This window comes from Lutjanus erythropterus, chromosome 22 (genome assembly GCF_056507025.1).
Source record: "Lutjanus erythropterus isolate fLutEry1 chromosome 22, fLutEry1.hap2, whole genome shotgun sequence".
Lineage (NCBI taxonomy): Eukaryota > Metazoa > Chordata > Actinopteri > Lutjaniformes > Lutjanidae > Lutjanus > Lutjanus erythropterus.
Window position 1 is genome coordinate 17,118,606 of NC_139338.1, and position 25,658 is coordinate 17,144,263.

The 25,658-nt window shown below is 38.1% G+C and overlaps 2 protein-coding genes across 3 annotated transcripts; both read right to left on the reverse strand.

Moving 5' to 3' along the window:
- Nucleotides 1-1,039: 1,039 nt before the first annotated feature.
- Nucleotides 1,040-3,989, reverse strand: yeats4 (YEATS domain containing 4). Its single transcript, XM_084710833.1, has 7 exons — nucleotides 3,762-3,989; nucleotides 3,489-3,608; nucleotides 3,320-3,386; nucleotides 2,520-2,614; nucleotides 2,313-2,402; nucleotides 1,974-2,061; nucleotides 1,040-1,773 (listed from the first exon to the last, which is right to left on the reverse strand). The coding sequence occupies exons 1-7, from the start codon at nucleotides 3,810-3,812 to the stop codon at nucleotides 1,604-1,606; spliced, it is 681 nt and encodes a 226-aa protein (XP_084566959.1). The 5' UTR covers nucleotides 3,813-3,989; the 3' UTR covers nucleotides 1,040-1,603.
- A 2,248-nt stretch (nucleotides 3,990-6,237) lies between these two features.
- cpsf6 (cleavage and polyadenylation specific factor 6) lies at nucleotides 6,238-24,088 on the reverse strand. 2 transcript variants are annotated; one of them, XM_084710738.1, is made up of 11 exons: nucleotides 23,949-24,088; nucleotides 21,528-21,737; nucleotides 21,259-21,362; nucleotides 20,185-20,330; nucleotides 19,701-19,874; nucleotides 17,538-17,645; nucleotides 15,247-15,745; nucleotides 14,943-15,058; nucleotides 14,669-14,822; nucleotides 14,203-14,401; nucleotides 6,238-7,973 (listed from the first exon to the last, which is right to left on the reverse strand). In XM_084710738.1, the coding sequence occupies exons 1-10, from the start codon at nucleotides 24,006-24,008 to the stop codon at nucleotides 14,215-14,217; spliced, it is 1,758 nt and encodes a 585-aa protein (XP_084566864.1). In that variant the 5' UTR covers nucleotides 24,009-24,088; the 3' UTR covers nucleotides 6,238-7,973; nucleotides 14,203-14,214. The 2 variants fall into 2 exon arrangements, with proteins under 2 accessions (XP_084566864.1, XP_084566865.1); XM_084710739.1 differs by lacking the exon at nucleotides 17,538-17,645.
- Between the last annotated feature and the right edge of the window lie 1,570 nt (nucleotides 24,089-25,658).

Sequence of the window (25,658 nt, forward strand, 5' to 3'; positions counted from 1 at the left end):
TGAAAGTTGTTTGAACTTCCTGCCTGATGCTTTCACGGACTCTCGGAAAACTGATAATTCGCATCATTTTGTTTCGATGAAAAGTTGTATAGACTCTGTAAGTTCAAAACATTTAGATGAAGATTTAAAAAGTAATAATAATAATAAAATTACTTTTAAATGTTTTGCTTTAGCTTAGATTTATGGTGATGCTCGTTGTTTTTGTCTAAAAAAAAAAAAAACATAAATAAATTTCAGTTTTAAGTCTCTTGCAATCTTTCTTAATCCTAATGACTCCGCACTACGAGGTATTGTATGAGTTACTTGAAACCAGGGCTGGACAATACCACTTTTAAATAGTAGTTTGGTATTTTTTTGGATATGCCGCAATATATGACATATAGCTCAATATACATAGAAATAAAACAACATAGATTAACTTCTCAAATTCTCATGATCTTATAGAATATAATGCATTAATGTAGATTAAATTAACGAACAGCATATGAAGTATGGCTAGGTGATAAGGGAAGAATCAAATATCTTGTCTCATATCATATCAATATATCAATATATCGCCCAGCCCTTCTTGAAACTTCAACTTTCCATTTCAGTGAGGACAAACTTTGCAGTTACATTAACTAAAATAATAATAATAATGATAATCATGCATTCATTTCAACAGCTGACAGGTTATGAATAAATCCTTTCTCCTTGTTAACACCATCTCACACCTAGCTCATTATACAATATTTGCACATGGACTATTGGTGTGAAAAGGTGGATCCTACGAAGCAAATCTAGACAAGCACAGGACCGAGAGGCAAGTCAGACTCTGCTCCACTTGGCATAAATGATCAGCGTTTAACCTGTTTTGCTCCATACCTGGCAGATCATTTGATGTTAGTCACAGGCTGAAAACACCTGCTTGTACTGCCTTTACAGTGTGTCAGAACAAACACGTCGTTGCTGTGTACTGTGTTGTAAATTCACTTCCATTGGCTTGGACCAGCATGCTACTACATCATGTTTTCTGAATCAAGATATGAAATCCAAATGATACTGTGAGCACATTTACTTTATATAGAAAACCATAAGAAAACAGTACAAAAAAAAAAAAAAAACAACAACAACAAAGGAGCTATTCACATTCAAAACTGTTCTCATGAGGATATTTCATCAGGAAAGTGTGAAAACTAACGGGATTCTTCACTCATTCTGGCTGATTCGACCTCTTGCTTCACCACAGGATCAATTACATCAAAATGATTGAACAGTATTAGAAAACGACAGGACATTTTTTTTGTCATTCTATCTCACAGCCAGCTAGAAGTCAGTAAGACAGTTGGCCACATGACCAAAGTTCTCATTTTTAATTTTGTCAATGCACAATTTTTGAAAGTCTTTGCTATGTCTTCTATGGGCTGTGTAATATTAAGTGTTCATATTTAAAAAAAAAAAATCATCACAGAATTCATTTTAAAAAGGCGTAATCACAAAATATGTCCTAACCATCCCTTGTCTTTTTTAACCAGTTATGTGGTCAGGAACACAAAAAAGCATGTTGAGCCCTGCTGAATGATCATGTCCATGTGGTTGTGTCTGCGTTGTGTTTGTCCATTTCTCAGTGCTCCTTATGGTCTCCGTCCTCCTCCAGTTTCCTGATCTCGGCCTTCAGGTGGTTGATGTTTTCTCTGCTGGCTTTTAGTTTGTCTTTCAGCTCTGTGATCTCCTGGCTGGTTCTCTTCTTCGCCGTCTCCATTTTCTCTTTAGTCTTCTGCTCCAGCTCACCGACTGCAGACAGACGCACAAACACACACATAAAACATGACGACGGCGACTCAAACCATATGAGCGCTGCTCTTTTGCACAGTGGTTGCAAACTAGAGGTTTCACTGTGCAGTTCTTAAGTTATCAGGGTTAAAGTCAAAATTTGAGTTGCGTGACAGAACTAGTCTATAAATGCAATTATGTCTCTATGTCACTGAACATACACTCTGTCTCATGCTTGTATGCTCCCAGGGTGAGTTGTCTGGATGTGGTCAGTAGCTGCTGCATCATGGCTGTAGGATCCTGGAAGATCTGAAAATTGCAAAGCAAATAGAGTTAGTTGCATCTCTCACAAACTCACACAACTCCCAGTTCAGATTTGGTCTTTTACATCAAAGTACTGATGTGAGGTGGACAAATCAGGTTGAAAATCAAATTGAAAAGCTTATAAGTGATATGCAATCCATGTCATTAAAATATTAGTAGATTATAACTATTATTTTCATGGTGAAGGACAGTTGAAATTGATGCAGTATAGTAAATGTGGTTATAAGCAGGCATACCATTTCATCATAGAATTCAGAGACAACTGTCTTCTTAGGCATGGCACTGGAGTCTGACTGGAACAGCTTCAGCAGATGGTACAGAGTCACCTACACCACACACAAGCACAGGCACAGATTTACATAAGCATACATATACAGGGAGGTAAAATTCTCAGTTCATACCTACTAAATACTAATTATTATCATCTGTTATGATGCTCTCACGGGTCTCTCATTGGGGTCAATGAAGAAGATCTTGATGATGATCTCAAACTCCCCCCAGCCCGTCTCTGTGATCTCATATGGAGGTTTGGTCACAACTGGAAGGAAGAGAAACACAGACTGATGAAGAGACAGAAAATTCAGTCTGGGTTGCATATTATACTGCACATGGTGTCATTATTTAAAGTGCAGTATTACTTTTTTTCAACATCACGTGCAATGTCACTTTTACTTTTTATTATTTTTCAATGTCACTGCCAATATTACTTCCAACATCATTGCTACTGCAACTTTTCTATTTTAGTTTAAATCTCTTGTATTGTTATTCTATTAGGTACTGTTTTTACATTTACTCCTTAAAAACCTTATATCCATTACTCTATTGTTTGTGTTCTTATGTTACAGTATTTTTTGATCAATTTCAGGCACAAAAAAAAAATCCTTGATTAATAATATTCTAGCTTATGTTATATTATCTTGTCACAACTAGAGGTGCAACAATTCCTCAATTAATCAATTAGTATTAGTATCATTTACTATTTTGGTAATCTATGAATTGTTTCAGTCAGTTTTCAAAAAGAAAAGGTTAAACATTTGCTGGTCCTTATATATAAGGACATGCTGTTTTTCTTTGTCATTTATGAGAGTATTTGAATTTTGGACTGTTGGTTGGACAAAGAAAACAATCTGTTTTTTTTTTTGTTTTTGTTTTTTTTCTTGTTGCATCCCTACTGTCACATTTTCTTCCTTACTTTTATGGCATTTGTCATATTTTCACGCTTATTATATAAAGGTTTACTCACCTCTCAGTGGGTTTCCATAGCTCTCATGTAGCTTGAACTGGATCTTCTTCACATAAGCGGACATATCCTGGAAGAACAACATTAACTATTTATAAAATTAAGAAAACACCTTTAACCTGACATTAGATGTGGGCGGTTGATGGCGAGTGAAGTGTTCGGGATGTCTAACCTCATTTCTGTAAGGCTTCACATAGACAGACCACTGATGTGTGTGTCCATCCTCTTCTCTCTTTTTCCCAAAGTAACGCGCAACGTTACCAAACACGATCGGCTTCACAATGGTTACTCCCTGCAGATCAGAGAGAAAACACAATAAACCGTGGGTTACATTACATTGAACCAGGATGCCTTCTGATTTTATTCACATTTTTACGTTTAATAATGAATCCACTTAGATACACATAGACCGCCATACACTACTTCACTGTTAACGGTGTGTTACCTTAACTCGCCCCCCGGAATCTGGACCAAATTCAGTCATCTTTTTGAACATAGTCCGGTAAACAGGGGCTGAAGTTGGTCCGGTGCTACACTCAGAGGACTATTCTTGTTCCGCAGCGTGTATCCACATTTAATATACCTGCCATTTAAGCATTTAAAGTATGATTTTTATAAACCAGCGAGCCCATTTCAAACCGCCAGCCAAACAACCGCCGGAAGTGACAAGTGTAGCATGTTAAGCTGTCCGGTAGGAATACAACATTGACGTACAAAGGTTCCGGCTGACAGAAGTAATGACGGCGGATAAATATGTGTAGTGTATATATTTTTTAAAATGTCTGATTGATGGCATATTTTTCTAGTTTGCTCACAAAACATAATGAGTGCCATCAAAGTTACTGCATCAAATTACTAAACGTCCATTTTTACATCATATAGCATTTTAGCCGTTTCTTTCTTACTACTATATCTTCATTCACCCGTGTAAACTAGTTAGCTTTAATTTCATTAAAAATTGTGAGATAAAGGAAACTTATACTGGTCGTTTTACATCAACCATGTTCGCCAAAAGGGTACATTTATTATCATCTGAAATCAGTTGTTCATATTTAATTCCTCCTTATCAGTAAAAAAGCAGTATTACAGCAATTACATTCCAAGCGTTTACAGCTCTTCATAGAAATAATGTTTAGATGTTTAAAAAAATCCTTTGTCTTAATGTTTTTTGGCAGAAACTAAACGTTACCCACAACAGCCTGTTCTTGAGTCTGTTTTCTGATAATTTCATAGGCCTCGAAACTGACTATTGTGCAGAATGCATTCTGAAATATTATTTTCTGATCAAGTAATGATGGAGAACTTGTTGACCTAATACAAACAAATAAAAAACTAATTCAGACTAACTGGGTTTAATCAAGTGATATTATCCATTATTTGATATCCACCATAAAGACAGAAAAAAAAAAAAAAAAAAAAAAATAGGATGCATTACGTACAAAGAAAAGCCACGAAACAAAAACGAATTTAGGAGTGTTTTATTTTCTGAGACCAATGACCATTTGATTGCTTTGGCTGTCATGTGTCTTCCTGACAGGAAATGCGTAAGATCAAAATATACTGGCGGCAGTATAGAATTTTTTGACTACATTATAATTAACCCAATTAATCCATAAACCAATTTACATAAATAACATAACAAAATTTTAGCAATTTGGGCCCACAAACACCTAAAACAAACTAAACATTTAATCTGTTATAGATAACTAAAACATAACTGAAGATAATGACAACGACCCTACCATCACACTACAAACTAAACACTTAATTTCATCTATTACAGGTGATTAAAAAAAGGACCTGAAGATCAGGAAATGACTGGTGAAAATTATTCTACCATTACAATATGAAAGTCAAATACTGAAAACACACAATAAGATACTTTCCAACCACTTGTATTAAGTATAGAGTTGGTCTGGCTTGATGCAGCGGTGTCTGAACTGGTTCTTCTTCTGCAGTAGCGTAGACCTGCAAACACTTACCGTCTGTGCTGTGGAGAGATGTCAGTACAAGGCAACTACAGAGTCACAACTCATTATTTTTACACAATGCCCTGCACAAAGACCTTATTCTGGCTGATTACACCTCTGCTCAGGATGATACTGGCTGGAGCTGGAGCGAAATTTGCTTAGGTCAACAAAAGGCAACATAAATGAAAGCTTCACAATGTTGTAAAATCAAGGTGAACACACTTAAGAGTCCTGAGGAGAGGTGAAGTCAGCCAAAATAACTGGCTGTGTGGGGGCTTTAAAATGCATCAACATTTTTTGAAAGTGCAACACTTTCACATTGTTTTTTTTGTTTTTTTGTACCAAAACCCAATTTACAATTTGTTATGTTACTCTTTTACAGAGATTACAGGTTATACGAGCAAAGGGATTAACATTGGTAAATGTGACATGCATTTTAAAGTAAAGAAGACATTTCAAGTGCATCAGGGTTTTTTAAAAATTTGGATGCCATTACAGTTTTATACCTTATCATTAAAGTTCAGTGTCAAAGTTCAGTGATTCTTGTAGTCATTACAATGACTAGATGGAAGTTGCGGTCTGCAGGCATTACAATAAAATACCTTTGGACATTGCAGATATAATATAAATAAGTGCAATATTTCAAGGGATGTTCAAGGGTTTTAACTGACACAACGGATTTAAAACAAACAAAAAAAAGAATCATTTTGCTAAGTAAACCAATAATTTAAGACAAAAAAAAATATCAACACAAAAGAGGAATCTTAGACAGGAGAGGGAGGTATTGTGGACAAACAAAACAGGCATTTGCTAATTTGTTAAACTCAGTCTATCAGTGACTGTCTCCTTTTGCATTCATACAAGAGAAAAATGCCAGTTTTTTATCCATATTAATTTGTTCTGGAGAGCAACTGGAACAAAAACAGCAATGTGACACTGTTAAAAACACTGTTCTTTCACATTTTTCCCCATTTTATTTGAGAACAAAAGAATACTTTGCACATGTATTTGATGAGATAGGTGTGTGGGACAAAGTTGCAAAAGAACTTTGAAAGTCTAGTAGGAAACTATATACAGTGTGCAGGAGTTCTTTTGCCCCATTTTATTTACTGAAATTCAACAGCTGCTCTGGCCTTGTGATCCAAAGTGGAATATTAAGACATCTAGGCCAAACAAATTTTGTAATTTTGTTCATTTGCCAAACCATCTTAAATATTACAAACTAAAAGCTCTGTATCACATAGTGTTGACATTCAAAGTCTAGTTGAACAAAAAGCAAGACAAGAACATGATGGGTGGTGGAATAAAAGAGAAAAGACATTTTGCATTGCATATGACGACAATGTTAGTGTTCGGCTGCACATTTCATACAAATTGCATATGAATTTGTTCATTTGCTCACAAGTTTATCTATGGTGTGACGGTGTTAAGTGGTAAAAATGAACACAAAAATGTGGAACATAGCAAAAAACTCACTTAACATGGCAAATTTTCAACAAATTGAATTAACAGATACTTGAGGAATGGCCAATTCAGTGTAAACTAACTACAATGGCTGCTGGATTTAACCTGGACCGATATATCATGACTATATTTCACATCAGCAACACACACACCTGGGGACAATTTGGATTTGAAAAGTTCTTGGTAATGACTATTCAGTGCAATTACACACAACAAACAGAAAACACTTTGTGAACAGTATCATGTATTTTTTTTGGTGTACGATGTGTGTGTACGTGGTCTTAAGAGCTGCATGTACATAAAGACCTTCAACTTGTTCAGTGTTGACACATTTTACCATCCAGTGATCCATGTACAATGCAAAAAGTACATTCATCTAATTTCTTACCTTATAAAAGCCGTATCCATTTAAAGAATAGAAAAACACAAAATAACAAAAAAAGGGGACTAAAAGACAGGGTTCTATTTACTAAAACATAAAGCTGAATGCTAATACATCTAAAAAAAAAAAAAAAGGAACTAAATGTAGACAAATATCAAAAACAGTTTGCAGTCCAAAATGCACATTTAATATAAATGAGCCAAACATATAGAGGAATCACCAAATGCGTCGAGTACCTCAGTAAACATTTTTTATTACAACACCATCTAGTTTTAATCAAAAGCAGAGACATTTACAAACATACTAACCATGAAAAGAATAAATGAGAATGAGAGGGAGGGGTGGGGAGAAAACATCAAATATGTACCCTATAAAAACATCTCTAAACTGAATGTACACAGTACAGTGAGCTGCAGAAAAATAAAAAATAGGATTTAATATTTGTGTTTTCTAGACGGGGGATTGTGAGGGCAATTTTATTGTTTCTTTGCAAAAGAAGCATCACACGTAGTCACCATCAGGTCAAATAAAACATCATAAAAATAAAAGAGCTGTTTGGAAAGTTTTTCTTTCATCTTTAGTTACCATGAGTATAGATGTTTATATAACAAAGCCTTACACAGGTCAGCGTCTTCCATCCACTGCTCTGAGTCAGGCAGACAAGATGAACAGACAGAAAGAAGGATGGGTGGAGACGGAGAGGAGAGGAAGAGATGGAGGGGTGGAGGAGGAGGAAGAGGTGGTGGTTGTGATCCTGTCCGGTCATGCAGGGCAGGGAGGTGGTGGTGGCGTACTGAAATTCATCCTCCTTTTCCTTCCATCCATCCTTGATCCTCGTTAGCTGAAAGGTGTCAAAACGAAGGGTGGAGTTTGGTTTCGAGGCAGCCCAACAGTGAACACTTTTCCCCTCCCTCACCATTAACCCTCTAGACTACACATACGTGGTGCACACCAGGGCTGGGCTCAATTCACCGTCAGTTTGAGTCACATGGTTGGGCGGTTCAGTCCACTTACTGAACATTTTATTGTGACGAGGGGTGTGTGGTCAGGAACACTTACAAAATTCTCTGAAAACGTGGCAATTAAAGGGCAGAAATCCCTGTTGGAACGCTAATTTGTTTAATGTAAAACTCAATTAACTGTGTATTGCCCCCAACCCTAGCACAGACAGAGAAACATTTCATGCAAACTTGAACAGGATCCAAAAGGTAAATTCGAAATCTGTCAGTATATGGATATATACATTTATACACACACACACACACACACACACACACACACACACACACACACACACACACACACACACACACACACACACACACACACACACACACACACACACACACACACACACACGAAAATCGAACAATATTCAGTACATTCTATCCCTAAATGCAATTTGTCACCAATGGATCTGAAACCATTTATATTCATGTGAGGTAAATTCATGTATAAATGTCTGCACAATACATGTAGCTCTTTTGACAGACAAGAATTGACAACCATGTAGAAATGTATAATGACTCGGGACAGTGGAGCAAGTTGGACATTTTAGTTACAGAATTGATCCTAACTCTCAAAGAAACGGCAAGTCTAGTTTCTTTGTTTACTGTACTTGGATACGCTATGTGCTAGGCTCATTTATATAACAGAAAAACTCAATTTGAAAGTTGCCTAAAGATGTTGCTGTGGGACTTGTAAAAGCAATATAACATAGTCATGTTTTAAGTTAGCTAATCTTATTAAAATGCAAGTTAGGCTTGGGCTGTATGAAGGTATTACATTATAACAGGGTATTAAGAAATCCAGACAACTGATTTTCAACACCGTCATAAATACGCTCAATCAATGAAATCGAATAGATACCACCCAAGCCTATTTGGATGTGACCATGTGAATATCAGGCCTTCAGCAACATCTTGTAACATCCTCTCATTTGTTTCTTAAACACAGACAAGCCTAACACATAAGATATCCAAATACAGGAAAGGAGAAAATTGACCGAGGTTCCATCAGGTACAGGTTGCTTAACTCTTATTGGAGCACAGAACAAAAAAGGGGTGGGACTTAGAAAGGGTGAAACTTGGTGAATTTTTAATGCAATTGTCCAATCAACAGCGATTTTCTAAAATATTTGCCATCTTTAAAAACTGAACTTATAATTGTTTTAGAAACCCCACAGCTTTTTATCATTGAAGACCTGTGTCACTGGTAGTCTAATTTAAATATCTTGAATAAAATTTTAAAAAGTAATTATTTTTTCCTGTGTTAGCCACTTCTCGCAAAAATAGCGAAATGGACCCCCTATTCGTCATTCATAATGTTCCGAACAACCACCTGTTAATTGTAAGCATGATGAGCTACATTGTGACACAACCAACGTTTCAGGAGATTTACAAATACAGGATTAAAAAGACACAGAAAGGACAACAGAGCCATAGATCAAAACACAAAACTACCAAGAGAAAGGCACGAATCTGACTCAGGCACAACAGGTGATAATTTGTCACAACCATCAAGTGTTTTTTTTGTTGTTGTTGTTTTGCTTTTGTTTTTTAACATAACAGAAAAATAAAAATATCAATGTGATTCAGTATCCTCCCCCCTGTGGTCGAGTTAACATAACGCCAGTGAATAAACTGCAGTGTTTTGCACTTAAAGTCCAGTATGCAAGATACAGGAAACTGGACAGACAACCTCTTTAAGCTAATTATAAATGGCAGCAGCAATCGTCAATTAGACTGTCAACAATGGTCAAGCACCTCTTAACAAAAAGTGTTAAATTTATCAGATGAAATGACAACAATTCTGATACAGAAAGTCATTTCATTTTCACATTCATTTCAGCTAGGTATCCCTATTAATATTAAATCGACTTTATTAAGTCTTGTGCCACAGGTTTTTGCTTAACAGGATGAATTAGAACCGGCAGCTGCACCAAAAAGGCCTGACAGGCACGACATGATTCAAGAGACTCAAATGCATATTGAAAATCAGTAGAATTTTGCTGTTAAGAAGAGTTTACATGGTGCATGACTACAGATAAATACAGTTTGGCCAACAATAATATTTTACACAACAGTGGTCAAATGGCACACCTTGTCACACTATTATTTAAAGGGACTAGAACACCAGTACACGTGGGAATGGACATGACTGAGCCGTTGTTAATGGTCAAATTACATCAATATTTCAGATTAACAAATCTTTTGGCATATTACAAAAATATGCCACATGAGTCAAACCAGAGTCAAACACAGTCCATGAAATATTTGAGTTGCTACAAAGACCTCATCAAACAGCCCAGGATGATACTTACCATTTAAAAACTCAACATTTTTTTTGAGACATCTTGACAATCATGGTATCTTCAGAAAGGCTTGAAAACACTGTTGGCATTTCTGTGTGGAAAATCTACATTTTTGCAGGTCTAATCGCTGTGACAACTTCGTAGCCAATGTGTTAACTACAATAATGTGGGAACTGAACATAAGAATTAAAATTGTCATCACCGGCTTAGCTGAACCAAATTATGCTAAAACTATAATTTCCTTATGTTGGACCCTTCCCTCTGGCCGGCTCTATACCACAAACATTCAAAGTCTCTTCGAGCATAATTCTTATTCCTGACTCTGTTTGACCCTGGTTTAACACAAGCCAATAAGCTGGTTTGAAAAGGACATCAGGGTTGTGATCCAACACATATATAACTGCAGACAGACTGAGGAGACAGCAAAAATAGTCATTTCAGCCTGGTGCAAACAGTGTACATTTCCCCATGGCAATATGAACAGATAAGACAGTGTTAAAGCATTATCTGTGGATACAACAAATTGCCATACTACTATCAGGAATAAAACCAATACTATATACTCAATTGGTGGTTACCCTGTTCACCATGCTCTAAAGATAGCAAACTGAATGCAAAAGCAGATTTTCATTTATAGTGCAAGAAACAATTTGGTAAAAAATATACGCAACAAATGCATTTTCGGCAGCTACATATTACCAAAAGTTATCAGGCCTTGTGCCCATCGGGGATCTCTTTTCTAACAGAGGTAACAAAATGTGCATTATAGAGGACTGTAGTCATTGCTGTTGCAATACGACTACAGAAATGCAGTGCTTGAGTTTTTAAATTTAGCTGTTGTCACTCTGAATATGGACATATTATATACTGTAAGTGAAAAGAAGCATCACAAATTATACTGTCTTCTACAAAATGAACAGAAAAAGTAAGTAAAGAGGTTCCCGGTGGATACAAAGTCTAACTTTTCAGTAAAAACTGTTGCGCAGGACAGCTGGGTGGAACAGAAATTAAACTAAGATAAACTAAAAACGTATTACAAATCTACACTATTCATTTCAAATGACACATTACTCAGACAGTTACTAAGTTACATTCTTTTAGTTTTTAGGTTTTGCCTGCTTTCAAGTTTCAGCAACTCCACAAGCAAAACCACCCAAGGTAAAAATTTCTCAGTAGTAGTAGTAAATAATGTGATGTTTAGAGCACATTTCTTGCTCTGTGAGTGCACCTAAATTAAGATGTTATGGTATGAAGTTTGTCTAAAAGCTCATTTACTATTATGAGAAATATTTTTTGGGGTGATGCGCAACTGTACAGAGATGCTGAAGGCTCCATTAGACCCTGCTCTATAAAGACTGATTTATACACAACACCACAAACAGTAAAGGACATCAGAACAACACATCATTCAGACCAGATGTTTGAAAACTTTACAAAAAATTATCATTTTTTTCAACACGCCAGTCACGCAATGGAAGAAAGCATCTTCCCACAAAGATTACAAAATGATTTGTGAAACCCTAAGTCTGGGAAACCATGAAAAACATCAGCAAGTATCAGAAAATCAACCTAATATTTAACTCATACAATTTCAGACAACACATCGACATTGTTGTGTACAAGCTGGTGTCAATTAATGTCAGATAAATTTATCTACAACTCATCCAAAACATGACTCAGCATCCAAAAAACCAGCAAAACAGAGCCAGAATACTCAGAAACACATGTATGACCTCCTGCCATCTTGGGGCGATTTATGATTATAAATTATTTATCACTGTAAATTAATACTGCAGCCTCATTTCAATATTCATGCAAGGGTGACACAAAAATATTAAAATTTAAATTTCAACTACAAATCAGTCAAAGTCAAATACCAATTAGAATATAACCATGATTTTTTTTTTCGCACCATCATTAAATTAGTTGAGTTTTTACTTATTGTGACTCAATAATGTACTGATGATATAACATTATGATTCCCATCAGTTTAACTGAATCAGGCAACTCAGAATTATTTAATGACAGCCTGGTGACGGGCACAAAATCTTGGGATCTGTACACACAAGATTTTCTGATCCTAGCTTTCAATTTCCCAATTTCTAATCATTACATAATCTGTAATTATTATGTACTCTTGCCAATAATATGAAGAAGATCCAATAATGTAAACCAATTTACAAATAGTTACAAATGGTTTCAATTCAAAGCCTCTGATCTAGTCAAGAAGAATATACTTTTTTACCCCCTTTGACCTTTGCCTCAAAAACATTTGAACATCTCTCTAACATCTCGTGCGAGAACAGTTTTTCACTTCACCTCAATGCATTAAATTGAGGTACAATGGTTGAAAAATGAGCAACACTGGGCTGTAAAACATTCAATTTGACAAAAGTAAAATGTCAGGCAATATTACTGACATGCAAATATGACACAATCACATTGTCAAAATTTTCTGTGTCCGAAAATCATCAGATTGACACTTTTTGATAGAAATTTCACTTTCTCGTTATTATGACATGACAAAAATATATATTCAACTTTTGAACCGATAACGGTAATATGTAAAAAACATTACGAAGAATGAAAAATATACAAAGAGTAGACTGGTCTACTATCAACAAATTGAACATGATTTTTTTCCCCCCTAAAAATACAATTCCATCTAAGCACAGAGACCACAGAAAATGCTAAATCTGTATGACGTACTGTAAAAACGATCGGGCAATGCTTTGACATCTGAAACCAATGACGCCAATAAGTCAAGTAACTATTATTACAAACACTGACAAACCAACCAATCAGTCACAATACACTTCAATTAGCTCACAAATATTGAAATGGCAATTAAGGATTGAACCTTAATATTCAAGCCAGAAAAAATGTCAACTTTTGTTTTGGTCCACTGGCCACAACTGCTGGTAAAACCAAAATTTTATGAGCCAATCAGATGTATATCAAAGGTGTATCTACAGAGAATACAAAACCTTACCCACCACAACCAAACTTACATAAGCAGCAGGTTGTTACCACCGTCTTCCCACGTATACATTCATGTTATTTATTAAATGATTGATTGTTTTCAAATTTATTTGGATAAATACAAAAAGTGGCTGACAAATTTTGAAAATTACCAGCTTCAGTAGCATGTAGACCAAAGAAATGCATCCAAAAAGTAAATTTACAGTAACTACCAGTGTATTTTCTGATTTGGGGTGAACCACAGCATAGATACAACTCTTACAAACTCCTCTGTGCAAAGCAACAAGGTGAACACATTGAGTGTGCATTACACACATTGCCTGAAAGACCAAATACACAATAATACAACTGACTGCCGATCATGAAATTTTAAGGAAAGCAGACTTACCTTAAACCTACCTGAAACCAAAGGAGTTTTAAAAGTCTTTCCTTTGCTCACCTCATCTCTCCTAGTCCCCTTTCTACATTTTAAGATTTAATCCCCTTTGATATTACAATTTCACAAGTTAAAACAATACTCAAAAAGATAATCTGTTATGTTATGGCTGATGCTACAACAAATTTTGGTAGTGAGCTAAACTGTAGAAGAGGTGAGCAATCAAACTAGACTTTTTAAAACTCAACTCTGGTGTTCTTCTGCCAGGTTACTGGAGCCTGAACTAGACTCATGTAGCAGAGTAAAAGGCAGAAAAGACCTTATGACCAAAAAAACAAAACAAAAAAGCAAACCAAAATAAAAAAAAAAATAAACCTACACAGGAAAAGTTGTACCCACCTCCCTTGTCCTCTAGCGATGCCGGTACTCCCTCTCCCTTTCTCTCTCACGGTCTCGGTCACGGTCCCTCTCGCGATGACGGTCTCGCTCCCGGCTGCGCTCTCGGTAATAGTCCTCATGCCGGTCACGACTGCGGGACTTGTGCCGTCTGCTCTTTTCTCTGGAGCGGCTGTGGTCTCGTTCCCTGGACCGCTCTCGCCTGGCAGACGCAGAGAAAACACCATTTGTACCAGGGTTTCAAAGTCTTAAACACCAAATCATGTAATTCACATTTGGAACATATAATTTAGATATAATCACAATTACAGTCAACATAGGCTAGAAAATACAATATAAAATATATTTGGCTGGCTCATCTTTTTCCATTAGGCTGAGCCCAAAATATCCTAACAGTGTCTTTTCAGTATCACTTATAAACGGCTTCGATGCCATATTTAATGACTACTTCACTAAATTAAAATCTTACCTGGAAGCGGAGCCATAGCTTTTTGACTCGATGCCGTGGAGACAGTCCTGCAGGGAACTGATGAGGACCTTACAACGGTCGTCTGCTGATACTTTGGACTGTTTAATCAGACTGATGGCTGTCACCAAAGTCTCTATGGCGCTGCCATAATCAGCTGAAGAGAACACAAGGTGGCATTAAGCTTTAACTGGCTCCCAGTATTTGTCTTCTGAACACAACCATGTTAAGTAAATAACTTCTATAGTATATATTCCTTTATTGCTGTGTGTGTTACCTGCACTGGCGTCAGACACCGCTCTAGATATGGCACTGGAGGAGATGGCTCTGTTCCTGTTCATGATCTCCTCAAACTCTGCCTCGCTCAGTGGTGCCCGGGACGCCTCCATATCCCTGCAGACAAACACACAAGGGTCACTGTGTGCATTAAAATAGAAACTCTTCTCTTCACAATCAATGCAAACTAGCTTTACAAGCAAAAACTCAAATCATCAAGTCCATAATTCTTGCACTAAATGAAAAGAGCAGCACTTCGTGTCAACGTATAGGTAAGGTATTTTGAGAGAACATTATATTCTTACCGGCCCCCGGGACCGTAGTCCCCTCTTTCATACGGTGGCGGGCGTCCGTATGGATCGCTTGGTCCAGGCGGCCCTCGGCTGTCGTTGGGGGGCATGCTGTTGTTGCCAGGTGGGGGGAAGAACGCAGGGTTGACATGGGGTGCTGGTGGTGGTCCACCTGGTGGGGGACCTGGCATGTGTGGAGGTGGCGCCAAAGCCATGGGGGGCCCAATGGGGCCTGGAGGACGAGGCGGGAAGGGTCCTGGGGGCGGTGGGCCCTGTTGAGGGGGTGGGGGACCAGGGGGAGGACCGTAACCTGGAGGAGGGGGGCCGGGGGGCAGGGGTCCCATTGGAGGCTGGCCAAACTGACCAGGGAAGAGAACAGGGGGAGGAGGCCTGTCACCACGATTTGGAGGACCAGCGAGGGGAGGGGGGAGACCCTGGCCAGGAGGTGGAGGTCCTGGAGGGCCGGGGGGACCAGGTGGACCAGGAGGGGGACGTGGGGGACCCTGCATCCCACCTACAAGAGAACACAAGGGACATAACAGAAGTAAGATCTAATGATCTCTTCATATTTTGTCTGTTATAGCAAGTATGATTTAGCAGTCAAGCTCTGATTTTAATATCCTTTAGTGTTGTTTATTCTCCACATATTTCTTCAAATGTAGATGCCCTGTAGGTACTTTAAGGAAGTTTAAAGCAGGGACAATGACACAGACAGATAAAGAGGAGCAAGCCATAGCCACGGGGAACAACAAATGTCAAAAGATCACAAAATAATGCTGCAAATTAAATCAGAAGGTAACAGAAAAGATGAGACACACTTGTAGCACATCGTTTCAAGCTGGCTTATTTAACCAGATGTCCTGCATTTAATGCTGGATTCTTTCCCCTCAGCATTTAGTTGAAAAGATGAACAGTTTTCAGTTGCCAAGATTTCTGCATTGCATGAAACTGCATATACTGCAGTTGGCACATTCTATGCAAGTGCCACTCGTGAGAAATCATTTAATACAAACGGTCTTTGTATTTGGACAAAATTGGCTTTAAATTTCTCACACGAATCTCAAGAATCTTATAAAAACATTTAAAGGGAAGTGTTTTCTTTCTGTCACCTGAGACATTACACATCCATAGAGGATTGAGGGGCAAAAGAGGCATAGAAGTACTGCACCAGGGTTTCTGCAGATATCAACAAGTTAAAGACTTTTAAGACCACAATGAACACAAATTATGACCTATTTCACATCCATACTGGAAAAAATATATGTAGATATTCCTGGTTCAATGTTGGTTTGTTTTGTAGTCTTTAAAGTGTGATCAGTGCAAATGTTTCTCAGAACAACAAAAGGGCAACTCACCTGCCTCACCAGGCAAGTGGCAGACAATGAAACTATTTTCATAATTAATAATTTAGGTAATTTTTACAGGGAAATAGGCAGAAAATGCTGTTTTCAGGCACAGAAACATTTCCTACTTTTCTCCATTTAATATCATATTAAGCGGAATATCTTTGGGTTTGATTTGGCAAAACAAAGACATTTGAAGCATCACTTTGAAAAACCATTTTCTGACATTTTACAGATGTTGCAGCCCTAGATTAAATTTGACAGTTAACTTTTCTTCTTGTTATTTTATCATCCAGAGTAAATAAAACTATTTGTAAAGGCGCAAGTAATCATGGATTTCAGGCAAGGAGATTTCTGACCCACTTGTCGGGGTGAAAAAAAAAGAAAACAAATGGACAAAACGATGCTAAACCTTTTTAAAGCACAACCGAAGTCAATGCAACTCTTTAAAAGTAGCAATAACTAACGAAGGCCAAAAATTCAGCATAATTGGATTCTAGACTTTCTAAGGACCTGCAGAAACCATGTGTACATATTCAGACAAGATTTAATATAAGTGTGAAGTTTTATTTGCTGTAGGCAGTATGAATGTGGTTGAGTAGGCAGAATGCAGGAGGTGGTCTTTAAAAACTTGCTGTGTGCTTTTGCCTCTTCAGTTTTGTATGACTGACTCACACTAAATGTTTAACCATTTTGTATGATTGTGATTTTTTTATGATCTAAACTGACCTCAAAAGAATAAAGCACATCTCCAAATTGTGTGCTTCTCTGAAATGTTGTAGAGTGAACAATATTTACTCTGACAAAAACTGTCTATTTAGAGAGTTTGGTGAGAAGTTCAGCTGTTTTGGGAGCAGTCAACCAGATGGCTTGAATGGCTCAACTCCTACCGATAAACAGCTAAGGGTTAGGGTAAAAAAAAGGCGATCGATCAAGTCAATCAGATCAATCGAGGTGTTTCACCTCTGCCACGCCAGCTCCCGTTCCTGCCCCCCGGCGGGAAGGGATTGAAACTCATATCCATCAGAGGGCCATCTTGGTGCCTAATCAGATCTGGTCTCATCCCCGAGCCTAATGGGGAAGAAAGCAAACCAATCACAACTCTTCCCTTTATAAACTTCGCTCCACTAACTGAACGCCTGTCACAGCCCAGCAGCACGGGGCACCAGCCACTAAGCGAAAGAAGAGATGTGAAAAAGGTGGGATGGAGGGGGAAAAAAAGGCGCAAAAAATGGAAAAAAAGAGAAAAGCTGGCAACTCTATTCTCTGCCACTACGTGTGTGAGAGGCGGCCAATCCAAGATTTGCGTGGACTTTAAGGTTGGTAGCTTGCCAAGTAAAGCTTTGAGCAAACTGCTTGTCAAGGGAAGGATGTTGGAGGATCCAGTGAGCAGAAAATTGTAGCCAGGGAAGGATTATTTGTTCAACTGGAGGTGAAGAGGGACAAAGAAAGAACAAACCGGATGGGGAGGGGAACCATGCAAAGACACATCCCTGCCAGGAGAGATTTAATGGGTGAAAGCTCCCTCACAGGAAACACACTCTACAACAGACTAGCTTTGGTTCCATGCGGGTGTGAGTAGTAGCAAAGCCTGGACTGTGCTTACACAGCAGCACGGCCAGACAGAAAGCAGAATTTTAATTTACGTCACTTCAAGTTTTCAAGGCACTTGTCACACTGTGATGATTATTTCCAGAGATGTACCAACCCACTTTAGTTCAGTTCTGATCCAAATCCAATATACTTTGCTGATACCAGCACTCTTTTTTTTATATGATTATTTATTAATTTTCTACTGTTGGTCATAGCAGTGAAAACACATGAGGCTAAAACTGAACCCAGTCTGGAAAGTTTGTGTAATTTGTGTCATATAACTTGTGATGTAACGTCATCCTCCAAACATTATGGGGCGCTGTAGGATTCTGGATTGTGACATTCACATATGCAGCTGATAGGCTGAGAGACAGTCTTCATTTTCATAATTTCCCATGAAGCATTGCTGAGTTTAAGTATGCTATTTATGCTCCAAAATGCAAACGTTAATGTTTGCAATGCATTTGTTCAGGAAATGATGGTTTATAGTGTTTTTGCTGGTAAATGTAATTTTGGTGCCGTTTTATTGTCACACCACAAGTGATGTGGCCATTAAATTTCTAAGTTTCACAGTAATTTGGAACGCTTTTCTCTTAAAATACATAAGAATGCAGAGTAAAAGTGAAAAGCGCTATTCAACTCTTCACGCTGTTTAATGTTGTGTTTATGAATAGAAAACACGTGGCAAATGTGGGATTTAGATTGGAATGTGGATCAGTGTGTGAGTCTGATACTTGATGAATGCCTTGCATCATTACTGGGCCCCAATACAGACACTGGATCTCACCCATCTCTAATTATTTCAATCTGTTGCACTGCTGTTATTTTTTTTCAATCACCACATGAATGACAAAAGCCTGAAAAGAAAACATAAAAATTTAAATATGAGGGCATCTTTCAACAATACAGAGTCTAAATCAGGAATCCACTGACCCATATATCTCAGCAGCTGATAGAGCACAACCACCACCAGCGGTGGTTCCTAATGAACTGATTCACATCACAGACCACACATGTTGTAGAGCGCTAACTGTGATCCATGGTGTGCATCCAGCCATGAATCTGCTTCTACTGCTGAGGCTGGATAATAATTATCTGCTTCAATGAGAATGGAAATTGAATTCAGCTGGTTAGTCAGTGATTTTCCATCTTTCTGCCATGAACTCACCTTGTCTGGCTCAGCAAGACAAATGTAACATTCCACAAGGTCCAGTAACTTGACTTCTCCTCACTCGTATTAGGTAAACAACTGCTGAAATGTCCAAATTAGATTAGGAGAAAGCCAGCGATTTACACTGGCTAAATGAACCTGCTGATGTTCTAAAATCAGCAGGCTCAAACTGTTTGATATCTTCTTGATATTCATTAGATATGTATAGTTTAAAATTAGGCTTGCTAAATTGGTCTTAAAATAATCTACTGCAAACCTTTTCACCAGATTTCTGCCTTTTTTTAATGTCATCTTTCAACCGAGTGTACGGATAGGAGCTTTGTTCCTACCATACCGCCACAAACACTTGTTACCAAACTAACCAGGGAAGTGTGGCGGTGGCCCTCCGGGCCCAACAGGACCAGGGAAGCGGTCTCCTCCAGGACCGGGTGGTCCAGGGAACCTTCCTCTGCCTCGACCCATGGGGAAACCTCCACGAGGACCAGCACCAGGGGGACCAGCTTTACCTTCCCCAGACATCTGGCCTGACTGAGTACCTGTGAAATGGCAGTAACTCATTTAATATGCAATAAATAATGAGTGAATGTGCACTTTCAGACACGACTGGGTCAAAAACTGAAGTAATATATGTGATAAGTATACTTGTATACATGAAGTATCTAATATTGTCCATTGTACTGTAGTGCGTGCTTTTTCAGCAGATGAACTGATGTGTCAAAACACCTACAAATTTCTTTTACATGACCACTTTAAACCAGCATGATGACAATGTGTTCAAGTTGAATCAACTCTTGCTGAGTACATGTGAAAATATGCTGATGTTAAGTGCACACTTGTCCTACTTACTTTTGCGTGACTGCATCTCAAACTGGCTGAGTGACTGTTTGTTGCATGGCGTGACGATGGGATTCTGACCGTGGAGCTCCCTCTTTGACAGCAGCTCCATTAACTTCCTGGATGATGCCTCTGAGCCAACACACACCAACGCAAACCTGCAAAATGAATGCAGAGGACACACACAATCAGATTCATGCAAAAATCTAATTTTGCCTGAAGGATATATTTTTCAATTATAAAAGTTCTATCATTTCTTGTGACTTCGATTCCTTGCCCTTTCTAGTGTGGGTAAAGGATTTGAGGGGTTTTTTCTGCTTTCCACACACATATTGGAACTGCCAAGGGGTAGTGCATTTCTGGAAAACATTATCTACAACCACATCTGACCTAGTTGATATTAAAGTGCCATATTGTCTTAAGATTCTCCTACTGAATACCTTCTCTGTGACATCTCGCATTTCATTGAACGCTTAGACTATCAGTGGGTCTGACAGCAGACCTTATCTGGAATCACTGGCACTTGGACAAACAGCATATATGGAGTTTGTAGCAAGAATGCACAATGACACAAAATATGCATCAATGCCAGGGTTTCCCTTACTGACAAAGTGAAAGATCTTCTGTCTACATGCACTGGGACATAGACCCTATACGATTATATATGCACATTTATATATCATCACATTTCAACATAGTTGTTGTACACTTGTTTTTTCCCCCCTCATACTTTCTCTATTTTCTTGTCCATCTTGATCTAATAAGGTCAATTCTAAGGTGGTAGGGTTGCACATGATGTTTATTAGCCACGTTAAACTACACAAAAAAGTTGACTAGAAAAAGTCTTCAATCATTAGTAGGGAAAATACAAAAACTAGACTAATACACTTTCAATTAGTATCCCTTACAGTGACATAAAAAAAAGTGCTATAACAAACAGATCTGCATAAAATTGCCCAATTCAACATGTTGAATTGGGCAATTTTAGCTTCCTACTCTCAGTGTGTACCCACAAGTAATTCTCATAACCTACAGCAGGCAGTGATTCTGTTCAATTATGCGACAAACGGATAATAAAGACCTTACCCTTTTGACTGGCCATTGGCTCTGTTTTCAAAGAACTTGATCTCCAGCACGTCTGTGATGCCTATCAACCGGATGGCTTCTGTAAGATCCTCATCTGTCGTCCACTGCACAACAGAAGACGGCATCATCAGTATATTTAAGCTAAACTGTTTAATTTGACCACTACGCAGATTAATGGGTTGGTGAGTATCTCATTTCCAGGACTGCATTTAATACCTTTACTTTAGAGCAGACATCAGTACTTTACAACAGAGTTATTTGATACTCACCCATGTGAGGTTTCCTATGTACAGGGCAATTCTTTTGCCGGTGTAGGTGTACACCACGTTGGGTGGGGCGCTCTTCCCTCCCTCTGTGCCACCTGGGGCGGGCAGTGTGTCCAGGTAGTCACGGTCTTCTGGAGCATCACCATTGTTGGCTGATGGGGATATTACATCATCATACAGGTCGATCTGCTCGTGGACTGGGTAGTCCGCTTCCTGTTAAACGATTAAGTCAAAGGTGAGACATGCAGTTTCACAATGTTGATTGTACCCATGTCATCTCTAAGAGCATGTAAAGCTGAGAGACAACATTCAGTATCACGATGTGCAGTATCACTTCATAATGTTTTGATTTCTCAGCACATACAAAACACACTGCTGGGTGTTTTAGATATCTCATTTTATTTAGATGCAGCACCATCTGGTGGGAGAGGAAATTCTGATTATTGGTTTAAATGTGCTATTAAACTATGCAATTTGAGAAACATTTATTTACTTTTTTACACTGGTTCCAACAAGGCTACTGGTGTGCAAGGTCATCATTTAGACAGTGCACAGATCATAGACATGATGGCAACAATTGTTTCTCATGTGTACATCAGTATTGGTGTATATGTAAAAAAAAAAAAAAGCCGCACATTTTAGTAATAAATTCACTCAATCTGTATATTTTTAAAAAAATCCAGCACTGTTTACTAAATTATCAACTTCGTTAATTTACTTGTTTAAATTATACTGTCTGCCAAACAGACTTGTGTTTTTAAACACCTAGGCTAAGTCAAATTCTCTGAAAACACATTTAATAGAATCTCTGCAAGAGAAAACTCTTTACTTAAACACAAACTTTAATGTCTGGGGCAACTGAACACCTCAATCATATTCTCTGCACAGATACAATGCAGACAGTAACTGATTGCACGAAGAACAGGTTGTTGAGGAAATCACAGTCATGGCATATTATTATTTGCTGACACTCCCGACAGCAAATTGGGAGCAGCATACACATACTTATTGACATGGCTCAGAATTAGTACCAGCCCAATGCTGGAAATGAAAGTGGCTGGTAGATTTTACAAAAACAATGGTAAACTGTACAGAGGCTGGTAAAATTTTAACATTCACTAGCTATTTTGCAAATGGACAAAAAAAAGAAGAAGTTAATTTTGCACCTGACTATTAAGATGGTCGTGTAAAAATAAGCATAAGGCATAGAGGAGCCTGACGCATATAACTTATATATATTATAAAGAATGATCAAAGTGAGGCATTAACTAACTTTTCACAGAACAAAAACTTGGATGTTACGGAAGTATATCTAAACAACTAAAAAAAAGAAACACTGGTTGAACTCAAGTTTAATAACCTATTTAAAAAAGCTTTCGTTTTTCCTTCTTACTTTAAAAATATTGATATCGAACTTATATAGGATGCCTATGTTTGGAAATGTTCTTTATCTTGAGATAATATTGCACAATCATATGGGTTAGCAGCACATTGAGCAAAGAATGTGCATAGACGACATACGTCAATAAATAAAAAGTACAAAAAAATAAATAAAGAAAAAAAAACTCATGAATGGCTGAAACAAGTTGTGCGATTTCCGACTCCAAGCATGAGCAGCTGAAGGCATCCTAAGAGTGCACAATGGGTGGTTTTAACACCCATTATGAGAGCTATTTCCTTAAAATGTTGGTTATAATAACATTGTCTCTAACGTTAACCGACCAACAAAACAACAACAAATTGTTTGCATCCCAGACTGGGATTGCCTACGCACTTTTTGGGGTCTTAAAGAAAAGGGGCGTGTGTGGAGAATGAAAACATTTACCCAGCAGATACATTAAAGCAACACGAAGCTAACACGCACAATTCAAACATCACATCTGTTAAACGCGTTTCTAATTCACACACTTGCAGTCCCGACTCACTTATCATAATTCCAAGCAACTTCGTCTCAGCCTCAAGTTTGCTCGTATGAACTCACAACACAAACGACTTAATAAGTAACTGAATGAACAAACTCATGCGAAAAGCTGCTAACGTTAGCTAGCTAGCTAACGCAACTACGTTTGTTTGGTTCGCTAGCCCGCCACAGGCCGAGGCCTGAAACTGTGAATGCTGGACAATGAAAGCAGGTGTTTTTAGCATTTACCCAAAAGAATAATCTATGTTTTCGCATGCATATCAGTTACTACATGCAGCATGCACCGTGTTAAATGTCGACAGCGCCTCCGATCTAACGTTTCGAGCTGATAATTGTAGCTGAGGATGCAGGCTTGCAGCATGGTGTAAGGGGGCCTGTTTGCCAGAGAAGCTCGTTTGACAAGCAGAGCGGGCGGCTCTCCGATCGCAGCGACAACAAATGATTACACAAATACGCAGAAAATAGCACAGATAATCGACGTGTGGTTACGGTAGATTCAATACCTGGCTAAATTCCTCCTCTACGTCGGCGTAGATATCGATGTGATCCACACCGTCCGCCATTTTCCTCTGGCGCGTCGCTCTCTCCGCCCGGCGATGCGGAGTGAGTCCCAAACAATGAGGCAGAGCGGGGACACCAGCGCCCCTGCTGGTCACCTTTAGTAACTACAACACCTGCTGTTCACCCAAACACTTGAGTGGGAAAAGTAACTGATTTCTAATCACTATAACCTAATATAGAGGCCCATTTAATCATTTAAGAAAAAAATAATAATATCTGTTTTCTTTTAATCTGAGTTAGAAATTTTAATTTCCTCAGGATGATCACTTATTGTCCAGTTTTCTGAATGTAGACTATTTTGACTTGACCATGGGAATTTTTTTAATAACTCCTAACTTTTATTCTGTTTTCACTTTTCCAGACAGAAATGAGCTTCCATTATCTACTCTCTGGTCAGAGAGAGGATTATATCTAGATGAAAAGCAAACCTGTGTGGGTTTATTGCCATCATAGGATGTGTTATAATCCCACAGAAGAAAGGAGATGATGATTTGTCCTTGGTTTTTTGCAGTGTTCACATTCATTTCAAGCACTTTGTTTACCAAAAGTTAATTCCAGTTAGATTCAATACTTTTATAGAAAAAAAAAGAGGTTTATTTGTTGCCAACCAACATACATACTTGTGATTTTATTCACTTCTCCATCAAATAGATTCAGGAGCTGATGGAGTCAACATCCAAGACAATGTGATCGTGTGCCATCTCAGTCGCACATCTGATGTCATTGCCTCAATTTGTAAGTAGGCGTGTAGAAACCGTGTCTTCCAAGTGGCGCAGTCTGTGCGTCACCTTCTGTGAGGATCCAAAGGGCAAGTGTTCAACTCCCCAGGTGGCCAAGTCCCACTTGCCAAGAATGTGACAAGTCCTGCATGACTGTGTGTTCTGTGTCTTATAAAGGTTGTTTTCTGTTCACTGCCACTGGAGACTATGTTTTTTTTTTTTTTGATCCAGCATGTTGGATACAATAAACCCAACATACTGTGTTTAAATCCAGCTGGGTATTAGTAACTGTTTTAGCCTGGTATTACTGTTAGTATATACACTGACATTGATCACTGAGAAACAAAACAGAGCACTCACAGACGACAAATACGGTACAAAAACCATATGGACAATTTAATTTACTTGATACAAATCATGGCTTCAGTCAACCAACATACAATGTGGACACATGTCAACCATACAATGTACACAATATTGTAGTGGAAATTACAAACAAAAAAATAATACGGGTGAATAAAAATCGCTCTCATAATCTCAGCGAGACTGAACATACTGCAATGATGCACAGCCACACGTTATATGTATCCGAGTGTATTACATCAACAGGCAAATTCTCAGGCAATTTTGTCATCAGTGTACAAGCTCAACTTGAAGACATGCTTTGTAAGGTGATTCAGAAATACCATAGAAGAAGTGGCCACACTTTATTTTACGGTACAGGAATAAGACATAACAAGATGCACTTTATATCAAATTAGACAAATACTAGAAATATGTTCTTTGTTAGACAGAATTAGACCCTTATTGGACTTTCTTTAAGGGTAATTAGAGACACTATACAACAGACCTGTACTGTAAACTGAAGTATATTACCCACTGTTAGACCCTTATTAGACTTTCTAACAAAACTGTCCTGTAAACTAAATTTAA